Source organism: Oreochromis aureus, linkage group 10 (assembly GCF_013358895.1).
Source record: "Oreochromis aureus strain Israel breed Guangdong linkage group 10, ZZ_aureus, whole genome shotgun sequence".
NCBI classification, from domain to species: Eukaryota; Metazoa; Chordata; class Actinopteri; order Cichliformes; family Cichlidae; genus Oreochromis; species Oreochromis aureus.
Window position 1 is genome coordinate 14,102,549 of NC_052951.1, and position 22,772 is coordinate 14,125,320.

The 22,772-nt window shown below is 41.7% G+C and overlaps 2 protein-coding genes across 4 annotated transcripts; both read left to right on the forward strand.

Annotated features, from left to right (window-relative positions):
- The first annotated feature begins 987 nt into the window (after positions 1–987).
- On the forward strand, positions 988–13,170 carry map7d2a (MAP7 domain containing 2a). Of its 2 annotated transcripts, XM_031760015.2 has the most exons (18): positions 988–1,013; positions 1,168–1,371; positions 3,356–3,448; positions 3,885–3,980; positions 4,067–4,144; positions 4,569–4,732; positions 4,826–4,922; positions 5,911–6,000; positions 7,465–7,571; positions 7,655–7,773; positions 7,888–8,261; positions 8,350–8,494; positions 8,583–8,754; positions 8,903–9,007; positions 9,125–9,175; positions 9,387–9,426; positions 10,526–11,183; positions 11,279–13,170. In XM_031760015.2, exons 2-18 carry the CDS (start codon positions 1,335–1,337, stop codon positions 11,535–11,537), a joined length of 2,685 nt encoding a protein of 894 aa, XP_031615875.2. In that variant the 5' UTR covers positions 988–1,013; positions 1,168–1,334; the 3' UTR covers positions 11,538–13,170. The 2 variants fall into 2 exon arrangements, with proteins under 2 accessions (XP_031615875.2, XP_031615880.2); XM_031760020.2 differs by lacking the exons at positions 988–1,013; positions 5,911–6,000 and having other exon boundaries at positions 1,045–1,371.
- A 310-nt stretch (positions 13,171–13,480) lies between these two features.
- si:ch211-114c12.2 (uncharacterized protein LOC336578 homolog) lies at positions 13,481–22,305 on the forward strand. Of its 2 annotated transcripts, none has more exons than XM_031760010.2 (9): positions 13,481–13,576; positions 15,018–15,079; positions 15,238–15,954; positions 16,247–16,885; positions 19,937–20,052; positions 20,175–20,286; positions 20,473–20,548; positions 21,448–21,519; positions 21,623–22,305. In XM_031760010.2, the coding sequence occupies exons 2-9, from the start codon at positions 15,039–15,041 to the stop codon at positions 21,761–21,763; spliced, it is 1,914 nt and encodes a 637-aa protein (XP_031615870.2). In that variant the 5' UTR covers positions 13,481–13,576; positions 15,018–15,038; the 3' UTR covers positions 21,764–22,305. The 2 variants fall into 2 exon arrangements, with proteins under 2 accessions (XP_031615870.2, XP_031615871.2); XM_031760011.2 differs by having other exon boundaries at positions 15,238–15,924.
- Positions 22,306–22,772: the final 467 nt, after the last annotated feature.

The window sequence follows — 22,772 nt, forward strand, 5'->3', positions numbered from 1 at the left end:
ATGCAGCGTGTCAGGGAAGGGCATGGAAGAGACTGCAAGTGAATGCCATTCAGACAGTCTCAGAGTGGGACTGCACATGCAGAAGGACTAACTAGGCATAGGAACCAATGACTGAAAGAAAATAGCAGATTGAGTAGAAAAGAATAGAATAGCCCTTTATAGTGAGATAGAAGATTGTGAGAATTAATAACAAAGATGAGACATAACAAGAGGAAGGCACACATTAGAGGACAGCAGATGAGCAGATGTGTATGAGCTTTACAAATCTCACTGGTCTGTGCCTGGTCTGAAATTTTGTGAGTTTAAGGGGGTATAAATTCTGTTGCATATTAGGGGTGGGGGAATCGATACAGGGAAATCCCCCCAGCTGGTTGTAATTTGGTTATATTGCAATAGAACAGGAAGGGTGGCGAGAAAAAATGTAATAGATAAATGTGAATTTCTGTGTGCAGACAGCGACAGATGTGTGATTTTCAACTGTTTGACACAATTAGTTGCTGTATTATCAGAAACAGATTGCATGGAATTGCCAACTTCACCACATTCAGTCTCAGACTGGTAGCAGACTGGATCTGTCTTATGGCAACATTTATGGCAGGTTTTAGCGATGGTGTGCTTGACAATGTCATTTTGCAACAAAAAACAACACAAGTGAGATGGTTTTGTTTTGGGAATAAACAGATGTTGATAGAATTTAACTCAAAAAGAAAGTTGATAAATTGCAATGCTCAGCATATTGCATAATGCTGAAAAATAATATAAAAAAATGTTGTATCATGAGTGAAGTGCTGTATGAGCATCACTGTCACAATAACGAGTCTTTTCTTGAGTTGTGTGACACGCAGATTTAGCTTAATATAAATTCTCTTTGCTGAAACGAGGCTATTACAATTAACAACAACAACAACAACACATTGCTTATACATAGTGTCCCCGCAATCTGTCGTTGCGTCAAAGTGTGCTCACTCTGGGCCCGCCTGCTGTTTGCACTGAGTGGAAATCTCCATCTGCCGGTAATGTGTGACGGCCCGTGAATGAGTGCGCGCTCACGCCGTGCAGACGCACTCTGTGGTTTGGCGAGCACACGGGGTTTGTATACGCTTTATCATTGCCGCTTCATTTCCAGCAGCATCTTTCTCTCTCTCCTCCATCCACGTTTCACCACAGCCGCATAGCGACCTTCAGTGCACCTCGCTGAATGCTGTGTGTTCGTGTTGGTCCGCCGTGGCTGCGATTATCAGTGCTGCTGGAGGGAAACGGATCGCCGTGCTGCATCACTGTAGCGCGCTTTGGATGACATTTGGGTGTAGGCTGTTCTGACTGTAATAGCTACCATGGCGAAAACAGTCGCCTCATCCGGCGCAGTCACAGGTAAGCCTGATGTATGTGGGGTTTGTTTACGCTCCTCGTCGTGGATTTAAAGCAGACTCATGCATGACGCAACTCATATTAGCGCTGCTGCTTTATCTGCCTGACGCTGTGCGGTGATGATCCAGCTCCAGCGTCTTTTTTCTCTCTCTCACTTAATAGCCACTGTGGGGATGGCGGTAATGTCTGTAAAGTGCATGCCCGACCTCACTTTCATTGAAAAAAAGCTAAATCACTAATCCGGAGTAAATGCGAGCGAGAGGAATGCGTTGTTTCTTTGTGTGTTTCTGTCGTTGTGTGAGCTGTGTGGGGGTAGATATCAATGCTAGGGCTTTGATAGGGGGTCCCATGCTGAGCCCATCTTGCTCTTTATTATTATTGCCATTATTTTTGTTTTGTTTGCTGTGACGACGCTCAAAAAGGTCCAAATGGGTGGAGGTACAAGAGAGGCCTGTGGGTGATGTTACAAGAAGTCATTTCTGTTCAGACTTTGTGCAATAAAAATAGCAATAAGCTGAACAATAAGCTTTCACTTTGTTTAGTTTCCACCCTGTACACCCTGAAAGAGGAGAAATATCCCTGATGCACAATAATCAAATTACCTATCATGACGAAAGATGTGCCGTGTCACTGTAGTTCACTGCTTCATACAGGAGAAAGAAGAAAGAACTCAATATTTACACCTCTAAATGCTTTTAAAGCAACTTCATCTCCATGAGCTCTTCAGCTTCCACACACACACACACACACACATATATATAAATTTACATATAGATAGATACACACAAATGTATTTTTAATGTTTAGGAATAATCTGACAGGCTCCTCCATAAAACAGAGACAGCCTGGTCTTTATTACCCTCAAAGCTGTAAAAGCTACAGTAAATAATTGCAACCACCTTACTCAGAGGTAGACTTACCTGTGACCAATAAAAGAGCTCATGTCATCATGGAAATGTTACAAATCGATGAGTGAGCGCAGGGATATGTTTAATGAAGTCAGCTGAGCATTAACGTTTAGCTCTCGTGTCTGATGTCACTCAGATCATGCTGAAAAAGGAGTCTGTGTTGTCTGCCAGGTTTCAGCAGGCAATAAAAGCCCTGACTGGAAAGGAAGTAATTCACTTGATGAAGTGAAGCGACTGGCTGTGTGAGGACATTTCAGCCAGCGACGCACAGATCGATTGAGTGAATCTGTGGAATTAAAAATTTTCATGGCTCGGCTTTACACTGATGATGTGCTACTGACTTATTTCAGGATTCATTTCAGGACAATAATCATCTCACAGGATAATATTTGATCGTTAATGTGTTTGTTTTGACTCTAGAACTTTTAGAAAATCTATTTGTTCTAAAGCTTAAAATCCGAAAGGGTTTATATTCTGACTTATTACTCTAATTTATGGGTGTCACTCTATTTATTAAGGGAAAAGACTTAAAATGAGAACACATCATGTGACTGTGTTCATGTGTTGTGCAAAAATAGACTGGGAATTTAAAGTGTTATAAATGACTTTTTGGCCTATAATGTGTGAAAAAATATCCCAAACATATCTCTCATGAAGTTACTTTGAACGAAAAAGGAATATTACTGTCACATGTTAGAAGCTCCAATCAGTTTTTGGCAAAGTGACTGTTACATTTCCTTTATTTATTGGGTGGAAATAAAAAAATATGTTTTTCAAGATAAATCTGGCCAAGAGAGCAGCAGAAATTGTCACAAATATGACATCACAGTTCCATAAACATACTTTAATGGACCAAAAAGGATTAGAATGACTATAATAGGAATTTTTTTAAATATATAGATATAGAGGGATATATATATATAAAACCTCTTCATAAATCCTGTTCACTCCAGTGTATTTACCAATATAAGTACACAGGCAAGCTTTTCTGTTCACGCAGTGATTTTGTGACATTGATGTAGTAAAATGACCGTATCGTTAGATGAGCACACCAAGTGTTGCTTTGTTTTGTGCTTTAGGTGAAAAGATGGCACCGCCATCCATCAGTCTACTTCCTGACAAGAAATCTCCAACAAACAGTCACAGCTCTCCAGCCCGGACTGGAAAAAACAGTGAGTAATCCTCTCTGGCTTCTGTCACATAAATCACACTTTTCCTTCCATTAATCTGTTTAATCTGGATTAAATTCACTTACTCTCCAATCATTTGGACTTTTGCACAATTGCTTATAGACTGTAGGCCTGCGAATATTAGGGCAGCGTGCTTGAGGGCCTCACTGTTATCGGTGAATGGAGGAGCGGCTTGTGAACGCTCAGCAACAATAACAAAAAGCGACAGTCAGCATATGTGGACTCACTCCCACATGGAGGATAGTTTCCTCCCCTGTCTTACTTGTTTTGGCACTTCTTGACTGAGCATTTTGCCACACAGTAGCCCCTAATCAAGCTGAATGAATGTTTCCCTCTGCTGATGAGAAAGTAGCAGTGCACTGATGTCACCCCACTTCATGCAAAGCTGAGTGTCCTTTCCCTCCATCCCTCCAACCAGCCCCATCTAACACAGAGAAGAAGCTACACATGAATGGGCACGCTTCCCCTTCCCACCTACCTGCTAATGTCAGCAGCAACCATGGAGGTAAACCAAGTAAGTTTCAAGTTTTGTTTTTGTTTTATTTTTTTCTTTTATTGCCACTACCCTGTTTTTGCTCTCTAATATCTTTCCTCTTTCAGTTCTGGAGGGTTACTTGAAGACAGACGACAGGATGCGTTTAGCCAAGGAGCGGCGAGAGGAGAGGGAGAGAAGCCTGGGTAGGTGATGTCCTGGTTTTTGTTTTGTTTTCTGTTGGCCTCTGGCATTTCGTTCCTTTCCAGTTTCAGTCAGTCGTTTTTTTCCCCCCTTCTTCTGCAGTCTAATTGGTTATAGAAGGGCTAGAGGATGCACTTTGAGTTCACTGGGTTTCTGATATGATGTGCTGTGTCACTTTAGAGAGTTTAAGATAGGAAAGTCCACAAAAGTAGGTCTCCTACTCACAGATAATCCCGCAGCACCAGTGGTGACCTCATGATGACAGGGTTTTCTCACTTCATGATTTCATCTTGGGCATGGATAGAGACACAAGCTCAACTTAACCAAATTAAATTAAACTAAACCAATGTACTAAAGAGAAGGAAAGTCATGGTATGTGTGATGCACGAACAAGCAAAGAGCAAAAAGACACTCTGTCTCTCTCAGCGGCCCGGGAACAGCTAATCAGGGAGAAGGAGCGCAGAGCACGGCTGCAGTATGAACGCACAGTGGAGGAACGCTGGAGGCGGCTGGAGGAGCAGAGGCAGAAAGAGGATCTTCGCAGAGCTGCAGTGGAGGAAAAGAGGAGGCAGCAGCTCGAGGAGGAGCGGGTCAGCATTTTATTGTCTTGTGTGTTTGTGATCAGTGAGTATGGTGAAGTTGTAGTGTTTGTGTAAAAGTCACCTCTGCTGTGCTGCATTCAGGAGCGGCTCGAGGCCCTGATGAAACGCTCTCTGGAGCGCAGCCTCCAGCTGGAGCAGAGGACAAAACGCTGCAGCAGAGGCTACCATCAAGGAGCAGGTAAGAATAGTTTGGGGTTTTTTTTTCTGAGAACACAGAAGCATGGAAGCATATTGTGGGATGGTCTGAAATAGCAGGATACTGAAAAGACACTGCAGCTACATTTTGCTGTATTTCTGTTAGATAACATAACACAGGAAAACACTATGTGTGTGTTAAAGAGGGCTGATCATGGCTGACAGCCTGGCTGCTGAAATACGCATGAACAGAGATGTTTTCCTGTTTTTCTGCAAAGACATGGTGGAATTACACAGCACGGGTGTATCGCTAATCAGCATCTTCTTGAAGGACAGTTCCTCTGCTCGGTAGTGACAAATGTCCCCCCATCCTCATTCTTATGCAACTTTGTCTCTTTCCAGGAAAAAAATCCAAACCTTGTTTCATGTAGGAACTATTTTCTTTCTACTAAACTACACCTGCCAACCAAAAGAAGCATGCACAGTATAGCTGATATTAGAGCTCAGCTGAGGGGAGGGTGGGGGCTAATGTTTACATCCTGTCACACTGACCCAAGTCTGTCGTCATAGGTAGATACACACACCCTTCTACACAGTGATACGGTAGGCAGGTGTGGGTTGATAGACAGAAAATAAATTGCATCCAACAACGTTTGTGGATTTCTATTGAGCATCAGGAACATGTTTTCTGGAAAGACACACCTCGCTTTTATGTGTATTTTTTGGCACTACACAAGGGAAGACGATGGATAATAGCACTATGGAGAATAAAAATATGTCAGTTTCATTTTGGAGAGAACTGTCTGTTTAAATGTCTGCAAATGAATGAAGCAAAGTAGCTGATACACTAACTCCATGTTTATACACTCAAAAACAAGCAAAAACTACAAGCAGCTTTAAATTAAAGGAAAAAAGTGTTTCTGTTACATGGCTTCACAGCATCCCTGCTGGTCTCTACAACTGGATGAGGAATTGCTCAGATAAACTGTTCATAAATGCTCTGTTTGCTCTGCTCCGCCCGCTGCCTATAGGTGACTGTGAGAATGCCCCACTCCCTCTCTCTGCTGCCTCCGCCTTTTCCCATGGCATTGCCTCCCCCATTCCTGCTGTCAGCGAATCTGGTAAAGTTTAGCCCCCCTTGCCTCCCAAATCCATTACCCCACCTGTTCATCCAAGAGTTACCGTGTGCTGTGTGTCCGGCAAATTTTTCTTTCTGTAACGCACGCCTGTTAAGTTACTCTGTTGCTCAGTTTTATGGCTTCTTTGCTTTTGTATGTTTTGCAGGCCTCGTTGTGAATGTTTTTGCAGTGGTTTTTACATTTGAGTTATTTGCAAAGACAGCATAGAGGCACAGCACTGTGAACACAGTACTATGCCTTCAGGGATTGAAATCAAGACAAAGATGTTATCAGAAAAAGAGGTTTTGCTGTCATATTTCTAAACATTTGTCCTAAAATACTTGTCTTAATCTGATGTAATGTAATTTTCACATAAATGCACGCAGAAATATTTCAGTTTGCTTTTCTTTGCCAACTCAGCAGCACATCTGCAAGTAGAACACCATGCAGGAGAAAGAGGACAATAAAAGTGCACAGTGTCAGCTTTTTCACAGACTGAATCTTGTTAGTTTAAACTTGTTTCCTCCATTAATTCATCATCATCAAGCTTAATTAAGCATTCCTATATGAGATTTTTGCTGTTTCACTGTGGCAGAGACATTCCTGTAATCCAGAAAACAACTTCTGGATTAGTATTTAAATTATGTAGTTAAACTCTGGATCCTGAATCTGAAATGCTGGAGGGTGTTTTCAGAGTTTCCAGATGGGTTGGGGTGTTTTATTGTGATAACCTGAAATTAGGTTTTCAGAGTAAGTGCAGCTAAGTGGTGCTGCCTTTGGGTCCCTGGAGCAGGCGGTTTCAGAGATTAATCGTACGTGACCTAGAATAAAAATATGTGCACAAAAATAGACACAGATACAGCCACGCTGAGATGACTGCACTCCTTAGAGACTGCTCATCTTGATGACAAGGTGCAAAGGATGGCAAAAAAATATGACGTGGGTGTTGCAAGGTGGTCAGTGTTTAGGGCCTTTGCTTTTGTAATTTGAGTTTGCACAAAAATCTGTGTCTGTTTTCATTTGCAGTCACAAACCAAATGTTGGGAGTGGGTTTCTGCACTGTTTTTCACAGCCACTGTACTGCCACGTTGGGTTGCATCATGCTGCACTGTAGTGCACTGTAGTGCATGGGTTAATTGCTAAAATGAAAGTGTTAATACCTTATTATGTCTGACTGATGGCTGAACCACAAAAATGCAGATGCAGTGAAATGTTTTCTACATTAGACTTTGCTTAGCCTAAGCTGAAAGCTCGATGCCTTCTTTTTAATCAGAGAGAGGAAATGCAGTGTTTAAAAAAAAAGGAATGCCTCCAGCTCTGATACTGTGTAGCTTATTTTTTGCTGTAAAAATAAGTGTGTAAGCTTTAGTTGTATGCAGCACCCGCTGTCCAGTACTCCTACTGCTGTATCTTTATCTCTCTATCAGTGAGTATCATTCACCAAGTATCATTTCTGTCATCATGCAGCACCCTGCAGCCCTCACAGGTCACCTTTCCACACCTCGGTGAACCGTGTAGATCAGAACAGAGCTGGACTTCAGGGAGGCTCTCAGTCCACTCCCAACACCCCAAAGGTTAGACCTTGACACAACATCTTTAAGAACGAGACATTAGTGGATACAGGCTATGATTTAAATGAAGCCAACACTTCTTACAGAAAGAGCGGCTGCGCAGAGAGAGAAGAACTGCATCCCCAGGTTGTGGGTCCCCTGTGAGAAGATCTGAATCTCCTGCCAGTTTCACCAAACATTTGGCTTCCCCTCCCACCCCTTCCAAGTAAGCTAAACTGCTGGTAAAAGGTGGGCAAATGTATCTCTGAGCATGAGCAGTACTTTGTTCAGTTTGTTATAAAACTATATTCTTAAGCTGGGCATCTCCTTCTGTGTGCAGGATACCATCTAGGATTCGCGCCCAGTCTCCTAGCAATGCACATCAGTACCATTACTCTCCGACAAGACAGCTCCCCAACCCGAGTGATGATAAAAAAACAGGAAATGACAAGGTGGGAAAAAAGGGCGAGCACACCAAAGCTGAGACTGCAGTGAAAAAGAGCGCTGACATCAACAGCTTAATTTCATCTCCACCACCTCAGAAGAGTATGGCCAGTACTGAAATCGCTAAAACCAAATCCTCCGATAAGTACCTCAAAGGAGACACCATTGAAAAATGTCAGTCGCCTGAAAGAGGGAACCAGCTGACTTCCAAAGGAGATCCCTTAGAGAAGATGACACAGAGCAATTTTCAGGATGGAGACAAGAAAAAAGGTGGATTCTATAAGTTCCATTTTTTCCCCTTTACATTCAGTTTTAGTACATATGGAAGAGTCTCACTCTATCTTTGTTTGTGTGATAGAAGCAGCACCATGCACAGGCAAGGTGGCTGCTGGCACATCAAATGCAGAGGAGGCTAGCAGGTTGCTGGCTGAGCGTAGGCGCCAGGCTCGGGCTCAGAAAGAACTGGAGGAGAAAAAACGGGAGCAGCAAGAAAAAGAAGGAAGGTGAGCTTATTGATCTGGAATGACCTTAAATAAGGACTGGTATAAATGTAAAAAATGTTGATGACAAATTCATACGCATGTGGATCAGGTTACGAGAGGAACGGAAGCAACTTGCACAGGAGCAGCAACGGCAGGAGGCAGTGAATCAGCAAGTGAAGGAGAGAGGAAAGAGTGAGGCAGACGCTCATTTGAAACAAGAAGAAGAGAAACGAAAGAAGGAACAGCAGGAGAAGGAGCTACAGGCCCAGATGGACAGAGAGGTCAGTGGTCTTTATAAAGTGCTGGACTGTTATTATTGCTAATTAATCTGGAATTAGATTTTTGTAGATTTCTTGTCTTTAAAATGTTGGATTACTGTGTAGATCATTGCAGTCTTTGGCTATGTATGGATCTTCTTGCTCTCAACAGAGAGAAAAAGCCAAAGTCCTGGTTCAAGAGGATGTGGAGCGTCAGCGGCAAGACAGAGAACTGCAGACACAGCAAGAGGAAGAGGAGCGGCAACAAAGAAAAAAGGTTATTTTAGACACAGACAAATCAACTGCTGTATTCAGATTGCATTTCTTCGTTGAAATATCTGTTTGAATATCTGGAAAGTTCTCATAGTGATTGAATATTGATATTCTTTTCCAGAGGATTGAGGAGATTATGAAGAGAACTAGGAAAGGTGAAGCTGATTTGAAGGTACTGTAAGAGACAGCTTCTGTTCTCATACAGTAGACCTGCTGCCTTTAAGCACCTGCTGACTGTTTGATATTTTTTTCTTTTGACTTTAATTTACTGCAACTTTCTCATGTTGTTATCTTTATTAAATTCTATCATTGGTGATACTTTGGTTGTGTGTCCTGATTGCCTTAAATGTTTACTTGATCGTCTCTGTTCTGCGCTGAATCAGACGGAGGAACAGGTGGAGACAAAGTGCGTCTCGCCACCAGGTTAGTGTGTTATTCAGTCCCCCCCTGCTGATTCGCTAAGTTTTGCTTGCTGGTCCTGCTTACTGTGCTCTGCTGTAAAGAAGCAAACAGGGCATGCAAGGTTTATGATTTATTTCAAGGGTTCTCAAACTTTTGGGTGCCAGGGCAGCTGCTCCTTACAAGGGAGCACATCTTCTAAGGGCCCCCTCGTAGTCCCAGCACCAATAAGCCACCAGCTTCTAACAGTCCCATTCAAAATGTCATTGCAACTGTGTGTTTCCACGCCTGTCTTATGGTATTAAACACCAACGCATTTCAGTTGGTTTAGGTGCAAAGCAGTTGTATATTTTCACACATAGTGCATACTGGCCATCCCGTTTCAGCTCTCAGGAAAACCAAACTCAATATGTCAGCCAACTCAACCAAGCTATGCAACAGTGAGAAGGGCTTGTTTTACCCTGAGTGAAATGACAGATGTATCATGATCATTTCTCAGTTTCTATTGGCCCAAAGATGACATAGTTGAAAATGGTTCCTATGTACAGTGTACTTACTCACACCCCAATGGCTATGGACATTCCCCCGGACCCCACTTTGAGAACCACTGATTTAGCTTGAATGAATTTGCAGTAGCTAATTTTCAGCATGTGCCACAGCATCTACATTTTTATGATTTGGCTTGTTCTGGTGCTTTGGCTTTGATTATTCAGAAGAATGAGTGTCACCCTCAGCTGATGAAGCCACATTTCTATGCATTTAAAATCTTTCATGGTGTTTCTGCAACATTTGGTGGCGTATGAGGAGACAAGGACTTCCTTCCTGGTGCTGAAAGGGCACCTTTCAGTGAAGTGCCAAGGGAGCTGACTGTAAAATTAGCCGCTCTTGAAACTGCCCTTGGAAGATTTATTCAGCTCTGTCTCCAGCAGGCTGCTCTGCACAGTCTGAGCTTATGCTTTATTTGAGCTGTCCCTTTTTTTTTTTTTACCTGCTAAGCCGATGCTGTCGGTAATGACATCTGTGATATCTTCTGCTAAAACTTAAATTAAATGTTAATGTTGAACTGGACAGTCGGCACAAAGGAAAGCCCACTGTAAAAAATAAATCTTTTAATTCTTCACAGGTAATATAAAGACTATTCAAAGCAATGCTCAGGTTAAAGAGCCAGCAACCAAAAAGGTTGACTTTCAGGTTAAAGAGCAGGTCATAGTTCAGGTCAAAATAAAGGACACTGCTCTCGGGAAGACAGACACAGTCACGGCAGCAGCAGCACAGATGGACAATCAGAAGCAAGTAAAAAACAACACTCATCTTGTGACGCACAGTGTTCCTGACAAGAAATCTGAGACAAGACAAACCAGGGAAGAGATTAGCAGCCAACTTAAAGTAGCCAAAGCCTGTGTACTCCAGCAAGAGGGGGGAGAGATGGAAATGAATGTAAACCAGCAGCACAGAGCAAGTGTTAATGTCACAGACCAAATCATGAAAGAACCCACAAAGCTGAGGGGAGAGGGCGTTATGATGAACAGTGGAGGAAAGGGTGGAGGAAGTGCCTTGAAGAGGAATGCTCCAACAGCTGAAGCAAGCAAAGAGCAGAGCGTGGATGTGCCAGCAGCTGACAAAGCTGGGGGAAAGGATAAAGGAGGGTCCCAGCTTGGGGTTGGTAGACCTCCTGTGAAACCCCTGCCAATGGGAAACCTGTCACCACCAGTCATCAAGCTGGAGCCACTCAATGTGAAGCACACAGGGTCTTGCGATGAGGTGCAGTCGATGGAAGTCAGGTGAGTCATCGGGTAACACTTTATTACTAAAGTGTGAGGGGGGGAGACTGTGTGAATATGTAATATATATGATTTCTCATATTGTCATATTTCAGCCCGGCCTCAAAGGAAGAACTCATTTCGATCCCAGAGTTCTCGCCTGTCAATGAAATCCAGAGCAGTGGCATGAGTAACACCCGGGCCCTCGAAGAGCTGATGGACCTGACAGGGAGCGTCACCTATGCTAAACTGTCCTCTGAAAGCAGCATCGGTGACTGCAACAAGAACCTCATTGAGGGTGTCGTCAGTCCCGTCTCAGACTCAAAGCTCATTGGGATGGCACCTCCGTCCTCGAATAAACTAAGCATCAAGTAGCCGATTAATTCCTTTCTCTTCCTCTCTTGCTTGCCTTGTCTCTGTCCTCTCTGTCTGTCTCTCACACACAGGCACACATACGCTCACAGGATGTCACATTTTGACTATGTGCTCTTGTGTCATTAAAGTAATGGGAATAGAGCCATAGAGATTGACCTAAAAATGTACAATATGACCTTCAATATAAACAAAACATCTCCTATTTAGTAATAACATAGCAAATGACTGTGTTACAGCTGTTGTGAATCTGCAGTTCTTGTTTTGAGGACAAGTATCCACTTATGAAAGACAGTCAGTAGATGTGTGACACAATGGAGAAAAAATATCAGGGATTTGAATACTAGAAAAATTTCAAAAACATACTATTACTTAATTACATTAGCTGGGAAAGAGCTTGCCCTGCACAGATTCCTTACTGGCTCCCAGTTCATTTTCATGTTGTATTAAAGCCTGCTCAGAGCACTGATGACTGTAGCCTTTCCAAACACCCTCCTAAGCCTTTAAATGATCTTCAAAGTGTTGCTGGGAAGGCAAGACAATTTAATGTTCATGACAGGTTTATTTTTAATGCTAACTGGCAATGTTACTGGTGTGTGTATTGATATTGGATTTACGTAACAAACTAAAATCCAGGCAGACTACTCCAACTATGTATTATTTACTTTCTCTCCCAGCAAACAATAATCTTGATATTTTCCCTTTATTCCCTTTTCAAATCTTTCTAACTGCATGCAAATGAGGAGGGAAATGACCTTAAAAAAATTCCAAGTAAACTTGAATGTTGCAGCAAACTAAAAACAAGTCATGTCATCAATGCAAAGAAAGTACCAGTATTGTGCAGAGCAGAACCAGTCTTCTACAAATATACAGAAATCAAGAAAGCAAGGCAGCCTTAAACTTCCTGTTATTTAAAAAGATATATTAGAGATATTAAAGATATATTATCTGTGAAACAGAAATTTCCCTCTATGTCTGGATACTGAAGTATAGGACTGAAGGGCGCAGGGACAGGAATGTTTGCTGAGCGACTTGCAAATGATCTGGCCTGTAGCTTTAAAGATACTGTTTACTGCTGACCCCCCCTTACATCTGAGATCATGAACACTTCTTCAACAATTCAGTGACATTCACTTTCTGTATTGTGTTAAAATGTATTTTCAGTAGAGATGCCTTATCTGGGACTGAGCAGCTGCTTATTTTGTGTTTATCTTAACATGACCACTGGGATAGTTGTGTGTCTGTGACCTGTAACACTTGAAACTTGGTTTGAAATGCATAATGTCTGCCATGGTGCAGACAGTAATGTCGACATTCAGTGCAGTTAAGAAGTGACATTTAGTTTTTGTTGTCAAACAACCCAAATCAGTGGCCATATAACAGTCTTATGCAAAGTAGCCACATTGAAATATAAATCATATATCTGAGTTATGGTTTGATATACACATCTATATATATTTTGCATATTCAAACAGCTGGAGGACTGGAAAATGGATATGAACTAATAATACACAAAGCCACATCAAAGAAGTATTCACGCTTGCTCATTGCTATACATGAAACCAGTGTCAGTCACTCAGCTTATGTAATTACTGTAGACATTGTGCATGATTAGCATGGATATCTGAAACAATAAAGCGCAAAACTGAGAATTTCGACTTTTTTTGGCTCTGTGGTCATGTGTGCCTATTATATGAAGCACTGGTGCTGAGGATCATAAGCACTCAGCAGTCTGTAAACCCTGAAATGAACAATGACTATGCTTATTTACTAGCACCGTGTTTATAACATTTTTTCTGCCTGTTTCGCGTTGATTATTTACTGACTTCTTGCGGTGGGTAGGATATCCTCCAGTTTATGCTAAACTAAAATGATTGCTACGATAGCGTCATGACACAGAAGGTGGCGCTACTGCGCCTTTAAGCTTTTCGCTAACTGCCGAGAAAAATACAAGAAGAAGCAGTAGAAGAAGAAGAAGGCTGTAAGGCGGCGAGTGTTGTGTTGTGCGAAGCGTTCGTCTTTCACTCTTCCATTGCGTTTAGGTAAGTACCTCTCGAAATGGCCGAATTGCACGCATTGGTGAACCTTTTGTTTTTTTTTTTTTTTGTAACGTGTTGTTACTCCTTTGAAAGGATTCGGGTGAATGTCATTTTGGAAGGTTAGCGTAGGGACGTTACCAACTAACGAAATATCCCAAGTAGCTAGCTATGCTTAGCTAACTTTGCAATTAGATGCGCTTTTAGTTTCTTCTTTTTCAAAAACAAAAACAAATGTTGACCTAGTCAAAACATTGAGGCGATGTACTCGGGCCTGGCGTGGGGTGGTTTTCACCCGTGCTTGTCTGGTGTTATTTTCACCAACAGCTGAAGCGAGCTGATGCCAAAAATGGAAGCACGGTCAGCTCTGCTCCTGAACGAAACTAAAACGGTGGCCACCATGGTAAACCCACCCAGCCTACGCGTGCTACTTTTAAGTTAGAATTTACGACGATACAATCAAGCCTGTATTAATGGAGGTCGCCTGGTTTTTTTGTCTTTTCGTAGCAAACTGTTTAGCCGTCGAGTTTAATTAGGGACGCCACAATGAGCCAAGAGGCTCTGGTAAAAGGAGGTGTGGGAAACATGGTCCCTTCATGGCGGTGTTACCGCAATTTCTTACTTATTCTCATGACTGGGATGCTCTAAACATGATGAATTTAGGCGAATATAAACGACATATTCGTTAGAAACGAGAAGCAGTCGGCGCTAAAAGAAAACCCTCTCTTTTTCTCTCTCGCTGTCTTTTTTTTTTTTTTTTGTAATATCTTTGTAACATCCAATTTAGTGTTTATTCCTTTAGAAAGTGTGACTGAGTTTCTGTGAAAGCCTCTCTAGAAGCAAGTATGGACACTGCGCAGCCATCTTGGGTAGTTGTTTTGAAGGAATATGTAAATTACAATTGATTTTAATGAAAACCGGACTGATTAGTGGCACTGCTGATAACATCACTGCTGGTCCCATTATAATTAAACTATCACCCATCCAAATCACTGGATGTGGGGTTGCTGCCATGTTCAGCTCCTTTGTGTACTGAAAAAATGCAGAATGAGCTTAGCCCATCATCGTTTATGCTTATAAAGTAACTTTAAGAAATTGCTCCTAAGTATAGAGCCATATTTAAATGACTGAGTTTAGACTTGGTATTTTAGAGCAATGAAAACAAATTTCAGACATGTTTTTAATTGCGTTTTTATTAGAATGATAGAAATAGACATTTAAGCAGCTTTTAAAAAAAAAAATACCCCAAATCATTTAAAACATGAGAGATTAAAAAAGAGAGAGAGAAATAGTGAGTATAAGAAAACCAGTTCAAATTGCAACTCAGCGGGGGGGTGTAAAAGTTACCCATTAATTGTGGATGGCTGAGAAGTCAGGATAGGCCTCTTTGACAGTCTAGCATTACATCTCATTAGGGTCAATGATTTCAATTTCTTTCTGTCCATAGATTATTCACTGTCTGCCAAAGATGGTCCGAACGCATTTTGGACCACCACGCTTAAAGCCCAGGTAATGTCTTTCAGTTGTATCTAGTTGCACTAGCATCACCTGGTGTTATGTTCATCATAAAGTTAATGACTTGACGTGAACTCTGAACTTCATTTTTCAAAATGATTTAAAGTGTTTGGTGGAACTTACCAGTTTTTGTGTTTCTTGTGTCCTGTTAGACCTTATGGAGACAGTCATGCTACTGGACACAATGAAGGCAATTACAACCCCAGTTCTAGAAGTCGAAGAGATGCCCAGGGCTACCCTGCAAAGCCTCCACTTAACTGGAGGGAATCCAGAGGTAGAGGACGACCCCCACCTGTCAGAAGAGTTCCTCTGATGGGAGAGCAAAGGGAGCCACGTTTTAATAACTGGAGGTCCCAAAATCAGGATTCCTTTCAACCGTACCATCCTAAAATGGAACCACACCATAGCCAGAGACGGCTGCCTCCATCTAGGCCAACCCGCTCCCCTCAAGTCCAGCATCAGTCATCATCTCATGGTCCTGCGCAAGGACATCATAGTCAGAGAGGTCCATCTTTTCATGGTCACCCCTCTGGTCACAGATCATCTTCCCCAAGGCATTTTCGTGGCCACCCAGCTGATAGGAGGCCAGGCTCTGCACCAGGCTACCAGGGATCTTTTAAAGGCCCCAAAAGGCATTCAGGCTTTCCTCATCAGGAGCAGCGGAGTCGAGACCCTCGAGGGAATTACAGTCCAAGAGAAAGGCCCACTCAGGAACACTCGGGTCACAACGTGAAGCGCTGGCACGAGGCTGGATCATTCTCACATAATGGGCAACATGGGCCCTCGGGGTCACAGAGGAACCCCAGAGAGATGCATGCGAGAGGCTCGTGTACAGAGAGGTACAGCCGTGAAGCAGCAAGCCCAGCTGGGTAAAATTATTAAAGCAGAGGCCTGAAGGTGGCCAGTCCTCCCAGTCAAAGGGGCTGTAGTGATTACTTCTACTATGTCCCAGCTCATAGTTATTAGAGGGGGATTAATGGGGGGGACCTGTGTAAATGTGGTTATACCTGCCATTGAGGAGTATCACACCTGTAAATACTCTTTGAAAATTTACTCCTACCTGTTTACTTCTGTCATTTAAGCGTTAAGTTCCGTCTCCAACTTAAAATGGCAATGGATCTGTCATTATAATGATTTCTCTATTGTTTGATGGATATGCAGGTGGTCATCTGAGCAAGACTCCAGGCGCCAGCGTGGTCCCATGGAGAGGCAGGGTAGCCGATCCCACAGTAGAGAGAGGGCACAAGATGTGCCTCACCCACCTCCTTACAGATCCCCTTCATGGAAAGGAGGCCCATCACCTTCATCCTCCTACCACAGGGGCCCTCAGGAGAGGCAAATGGCAGGACCCCGCAAGAGGAGGATATCGGACATCAGCATGTCCTCCTCGGACGCAGCAATGGAGCATGGCAATGCAAAACAGCCCCGGAGAATGAGACCCCAACTGCTCAGCATTCCCAGGCCATTTGGTGGCAAACCCTTGTCTCTTAGGGATAGAAGTTTCCTGGTTAAGAGCCGACAAGTCAAAGCAGAGTCACTCATGAGGCTCAGAATACCCCCATATGTGCGACCGAGGTTTCGCCTGGGTGATTCTGCTTTACAAGGAAATGCCAGCTCTGTTCTTGCTCTCAGGAAGAAACGTTTCCAATTAAATGCAGCACCCCTGAGAAAAGTGGAGACAAGAAGGGGAAAACCCCCACAGTCACTCCCCAGAGAAGAAAGCAGTGCCAACAAGTCTTCCAGAGACTCTGATACAGGAAAAGAGCAGGTGGAGTCTCGTCGGTCCTTGAGCGCGCACAGGTACGGTATTTTCCTTGTTGCACTGTTCGCAGGGGCTTGATGATGATGATTAGGAGGTCAAGAATGTCTCTATGTGAAAGGGGTCCCAACTGTGGAAAAAGGAGATGTCGTGATGAGCTAAATGTGCAGCAGTGGTTCGGTTGATGAAAATCCACAAATGTTTTCACATGCCACCTTCACATACCACCACATATGTATCAGAGTGTCTACCTGTCAAGTGGGATGGAGAGAAGTTTTATGCGTCTGTTACACAGGATCTAATTTAAATCTTCGCCAAAAGATTTAATAACCCCCTTGATGAAGAGTTTGGAAAACTTATTTGAGCTTTGCTGTCAAAGGATTCCTCTGTCAGCACTTGCTGACTTGATCTCAAAAGAAGTGCTCGTCAGCATGTTCTGAAGCCCTTGTCATCCACAAATTGATGTTAACAGCTCTCATGTAAAACAGTATGTCTCTGTACGCAAAACAAGATAAATGATGGGCGTGAAGAGGACCGCATTTGCCATCAACTAAACTGTAATTACATGCTTCACCTTAGTGGAAACATGGTGTTCAGAAGTGTGTTCACGAGAGATGCCGGTGAACAATATATAATACTAATATATATGAAGGAGACAGGCGAATACACATACTACAGCAGTCGTGGTCATCGCATTCTCAAGTTCTGATCTTGCACAGAGCTTCCTATCCGACCCCCCTGCTCCTAACTCAGCTCTCCAGATAAGGAAACACATTATGTCTATGCTCTATCAAGAAGCAGTTAAGCAGCCCATCCTAACCCCAAAACAAATGGCGCAAATCAGAAGACGAGGTCACTGTGCTGCTGAAGGCTCCATTGGGCTGAAATTTTATCACAGCCTCCTGAAAATGGTACGATTGTCACTTAGTACAGCGATTGTTGCCTTAAAATGCGTATTTCCTTGTGGAAAAAGAAATCTGACAGCTTTACATTGTTTTATGACTAATTGCTGTTCAGGGTGTTAGGATATGAGACAGAAAAATTGTAAGACGAGCCAGAAAGAAAGCTGCACATACAGTCATAATTTCAAGGTGGAGGATGATTGCAGAGACCAAAAAGCCAGTAAATATCAAATAAATTCGGGACACTAGTTAACATGGCTGCTGTTCATAGTAGCTGGTGAAGTGCACTTGTATTTATTTGCAGTGATTAATTAGCTGAGCTATAACCCTTAATTTGTTCCCTTCAAATAATCCAGTAAACAAACTAATGCTTGAGTCTGGAAAACATAATTTAAAACCAGAGACAAGGAATTGAACAAAAATTTTAAAAACAACCAAAAAAAGCATCCCAAAAACTAGCACTTACCACAGTCGGGACTTTTCCTCCTTGAGCTTTCATCAGATGTGTGCTTCCAGTATGCAGACACTGTGGAACTTCCTGGCATTTTAGCCACTCTGTGTCAGACAGAAGTAAAGCAAATTCATTTACAGCAGGAGGACTGGATCAGCTTGTCAGAATCAAATGGTTTGGACAAACGTAACCATGAAGCTCAGTGGTACTACATCATTGCTAATCGGCACAATGAAGAGGAGCCAAACTGCTACTTGCACTTCATGCAGTGGATCTAAGCGCTGGAACTGTTGCTCTGCAGTCACCACAACTTCATAAGAAACGGTCTCATAGCACCCCATCTTTTCTGACATACCCCACATAACTATCATGTCAGTTCTGGAGAATTATTTGAAAATTTTCTAATGAAATGCATGAGGGATAATCCCATCAACAACGGCAACTATAGAGCTACGTCATGGACAAATCATATCAGATCACCCTTGCTTGTATGAAATGTCTTGATATGACATCTTAAATTTTTTTGGAAAAAGCACTGAGATCACAAAGGTATGCAATATCAGTGAGGCCCATACATATGACACCAATGGATGCAAAAGAATGGAAAGATATTACAAGACGCCTCAATCCTAATGTGATACTAAAAGGGAACAGATACAAGATCAGCTTTCTCTTTGCATCTGCGTCACATCTTGTTATTTATTTAAATTTAAATCAGTGTGAACGTGAGCTGGACTATCAGGTTACCTGTCCCGTCTGACGTCTGACCCAAATCAAATAAAGTGTGGATCACAAGCCTCGTGGACAGTAAAACATTTGAGCCATTTTACTAGGCAACTGCAACGAAAGTCTCTAACCCAAACTTGTGAATGTCAACCTGTAAAGACACTACCTTGTCAGTTTCAAACAAACATTCTCCGTCGAATATCACTGATCTACCCAACTGTAAGTTTAAACTACCATGGAAGAGGAAAACTGAGTGCCATTGTAGCCCATCGATGGCAGAACTGGTAAACTGATCCCAGCCTTTTCTTCCAATATACCTAACATCCCAACATTGAAGAAGAGTATGATTGGATGGAAGCCTCCTTTGTTGGCACTGAAAAGCCTCAAGTAAGTCCTCTCTAAACCTGGACTTGTTTGTGAACAGACAACCTTTAGATCATCTCTTAAAACTAAGAAAAACCAAGCTGTGCCTCTACCTTCAGAACTATAGATCACTTGATGACTCCAATCTCACCTTTAAATCATGGGAAGCCCTTTGGATGATGAAAACGGAAGATGACTAAAGGAACAACATGGTGTGGTCTGATTATAAAGCCTTCAGAAATTCATTCTGACATTAGGGGGAAAAATGCATTGCCTTCCTGCACTTGTGAAAGAGGGATGATAGAAGACTTGATCTGATCTAAGCTGATCTCTTAACGTCGTCCAACATTTGGCTCCTCTGTCGATCACTGAGTAAATGAAGAGAGCACTGATTGATTCAGGGTACAAAAATAGGAGTAAAGGAGCATGGACATTCCATGGGTTTTTTTGTAAGTACCCAAGCGATGCGTGGCTTTTTGAATTGTCAGCATACAAAACAGTTTTGTTCATTACTGGTTTAAATTGCATTACTTAAGAGCTGACAGGCTTTCTTTTAGTTTGTAGTAGAGGTCTGTTTTTATTCAGAGATTTCAAGTTATTTATGTTCAGAACTGGTGTTCTCAACACCACCTCTGTGACTTTCCCCTCAGATCTTCTCCCATAGAGAAACGTGATCTTGTCGTTTTGTCGCACTGGCCACCTGGACCGAGCTCCTCCTCCAAGGACTGCTCACCTCCAAAGGGCCGCAGCCCAAAGTCAAAGAGTGGTAAGTCAGGTTTTTGTGTACTTGTCCTCTTTCTAATATTTTTTTTTTTTTTTCATCTGATAATCTGTTGAAGGTGTCAACTGTTTTAAGCAGTGTCTTCAAATGTTTTTTGTTTGTTTTAGATCACAGTTCAGATGCAGATACCACACCACACAGACGTCTCTCTAAGTCAAGTGATACCAGATCTTCTCCTGAAGACAGAAAACAGGAATATTTGGATAAGAGGGTCTTCAGGTACATTGGAAAGAACTATCCCAGTGTTTGAGGCGGAGTTCTTCCTTTACTGGGAGGTTCAGTCTCTTTCAAAGACTGCTGTAACAGCCTCATGCTCTTTTAGCTGTATGGGAAAAATGTATGATTTCACAGAAGCATAAAAATAAGGTCTTCTTCAGGTTTCTGATGGCTATTTGTTTTTTGTAGGCCTGTTAATATGATGCATGACAGCTACAGACCTGGGAGACCCTTAAGGAAAGGACCCGGACCCGGACCCATGCAAGTGAGTGAAAGAAACAGTGCTGAAGAAAAGATAATCCGTAAAGACAGACTGCTCTAAATGTACAGTAATAATCAGCAAAACTTTTATTATTGTATTTTAAAACAATATCAGTCTGCATTAATAAGGTAAAATAATTATATTTAAATATCTTTGCAACATCACATATGAAAGAAACTAAATAGGCTGCATGTTAATGTAGATGTTTTCAGTGAAATCATAATAAAATTTCATGCTGGGCTATAAAACAATCAGTACTTTATTGAAGGGAAAGAATGTCAGTGTCGATAATTGTAGGCTTTTAAATTCAGACAGGCAATAATGTGGCCTGTCAGACATTACTTAAGGGTGTCGTTACGCCACCACAACAGCCAATCATAATGGACATGTTTCTGTTATCTGCAAAAGGACATCTGCTAAACCTGAAGCTAAGTATTCTTATCCAGATACTTGTAGTGTAGAAAAAGGAAATGTGCGAGGTGACTGAAAGGAAGCCTAAATGATTTTAGATGCTGTTCGCAGATTTTTAAGACATGATTAATAATGCTAGATATTTAGTTAATTTGTTCTCAAACTTATAACAAAAATCATAGGTTTCCCGATTTTTAAGGACATTTTATTTTAACATTTAATTTTGATAAGTTTAAGAGATGGTGAATAGACTGGTTATTGCAGCTAGTAATGCAGACTTGTTTCTCTATTGTGATAATTTTCTAAAAGTTTTGTCCATATCAACCAACTCTATGAAGACAAACTATTAACACTTTATAGCATCCTGACATTGAAACTAGTTTAAAAACACAGCAGTAATGTTTTGGAAAATGTAAAACGAATTTGTATTGTGGTTACGGTACAATCACACAAATGCACAAATACTCAGCTTTTACCATTGTGCTTTTCAGAGAACAAAGTTCACTGGTGGTCCACGGAAGATGGACCCTGAAATGTCTGGGAATTTTAGAAGACCACTCATGGTAAGTACAGAGATCATCTCTCTTGATGGAAAAGAAGCATTCGTTCTTTAAAACTAATTCTTCATTACAAGTTTGTTTGTTTGTTTGTTTGTTTTTGAAAAAGGAGAGCTTGGTGCCGCGTCCTTTTCCGAATCAGAGACCAGTGTTCAGAAAGAGTTACAGTATCGTGTCCAAATACCGTAACATGAGAGTGATGCGTCAGCGCGCACCATACAACCGAGGACCCAACCAGCAACGCTGGTGATGACCACTAGTGAGTTGGGAAGCATCAGTGGCTTCAAGTTTGATACGTGCTTCAGAAGCAACACGTAAGAAGATTCTGCTAACACGGATGGAGAAAAATTCTCATCAAGCTCTGTGCTGTCAGGGGGACGGCAGAAAGCTTCACTACAATCCCATCCTGCATTGTGAAAGCGTTTATTTTGGTGTTTTACTTTGTTCTTTGTAAAAGTACTGCAGTATTTTGTTTGACATTGTCTGTAACATAGGCCACTGTATTATACATCCCTGCTTTTTCCTCTCTTCAGATGATTTGGTAATTGCTGCTTGTGATTATGGGAGTCCTTGTTGGGGTTTTTTGTTTGTTTTTTAATACCAACAGCGTCACATTTCAGATTTAAGTGCAAAAAAAAAAAAAAAAAAAAAATCACTTTAGTATCTGACTTTTACTGTCCATAAAGACCCACGATGAGATGTCTTTGATTAGAAAACAGTCTGTCAGTGGACACTTGGGTACTACTTGTAAAATGTGTAAACACTTTCAATAAAATGAGATTTAGCACTCAGTCTCAGCCTTTTTTCTTTTTTGTCCCAAACAACATTAACAATGTACAAAATTTAAAAATAATACAATGATTTTCATACTGTGTAACCCTTTAATGAGTGCAAAGGTTTTGGGACTTGATGCCATAAATGTTTAAATGAGATGCTGTAGGTTTTCTGTTTTTGTTTGTTGTTTTTTCTCCCGTTTCCTACAAACATACAGACTATCCTGTAATTATACATTTAAAAAATAAGTCTTTATTAGTCTTTTATTTATCCAGATTAAAAATCTCATTTCCAAGAGAGATCTGGCATCATGGCAGCAAAAGTCAAAATACACGTACAACATAAGTATATAACATTTAAAACAAATACAATATCCCGTACAAACGTGAAAAATATACAATAACAGATCAAATTAAGAGCGACATTAAAAACAATCACTGAGTAAAAGAGTTATTCTCTCTGAGGTTTATTTTAATAATTCACAG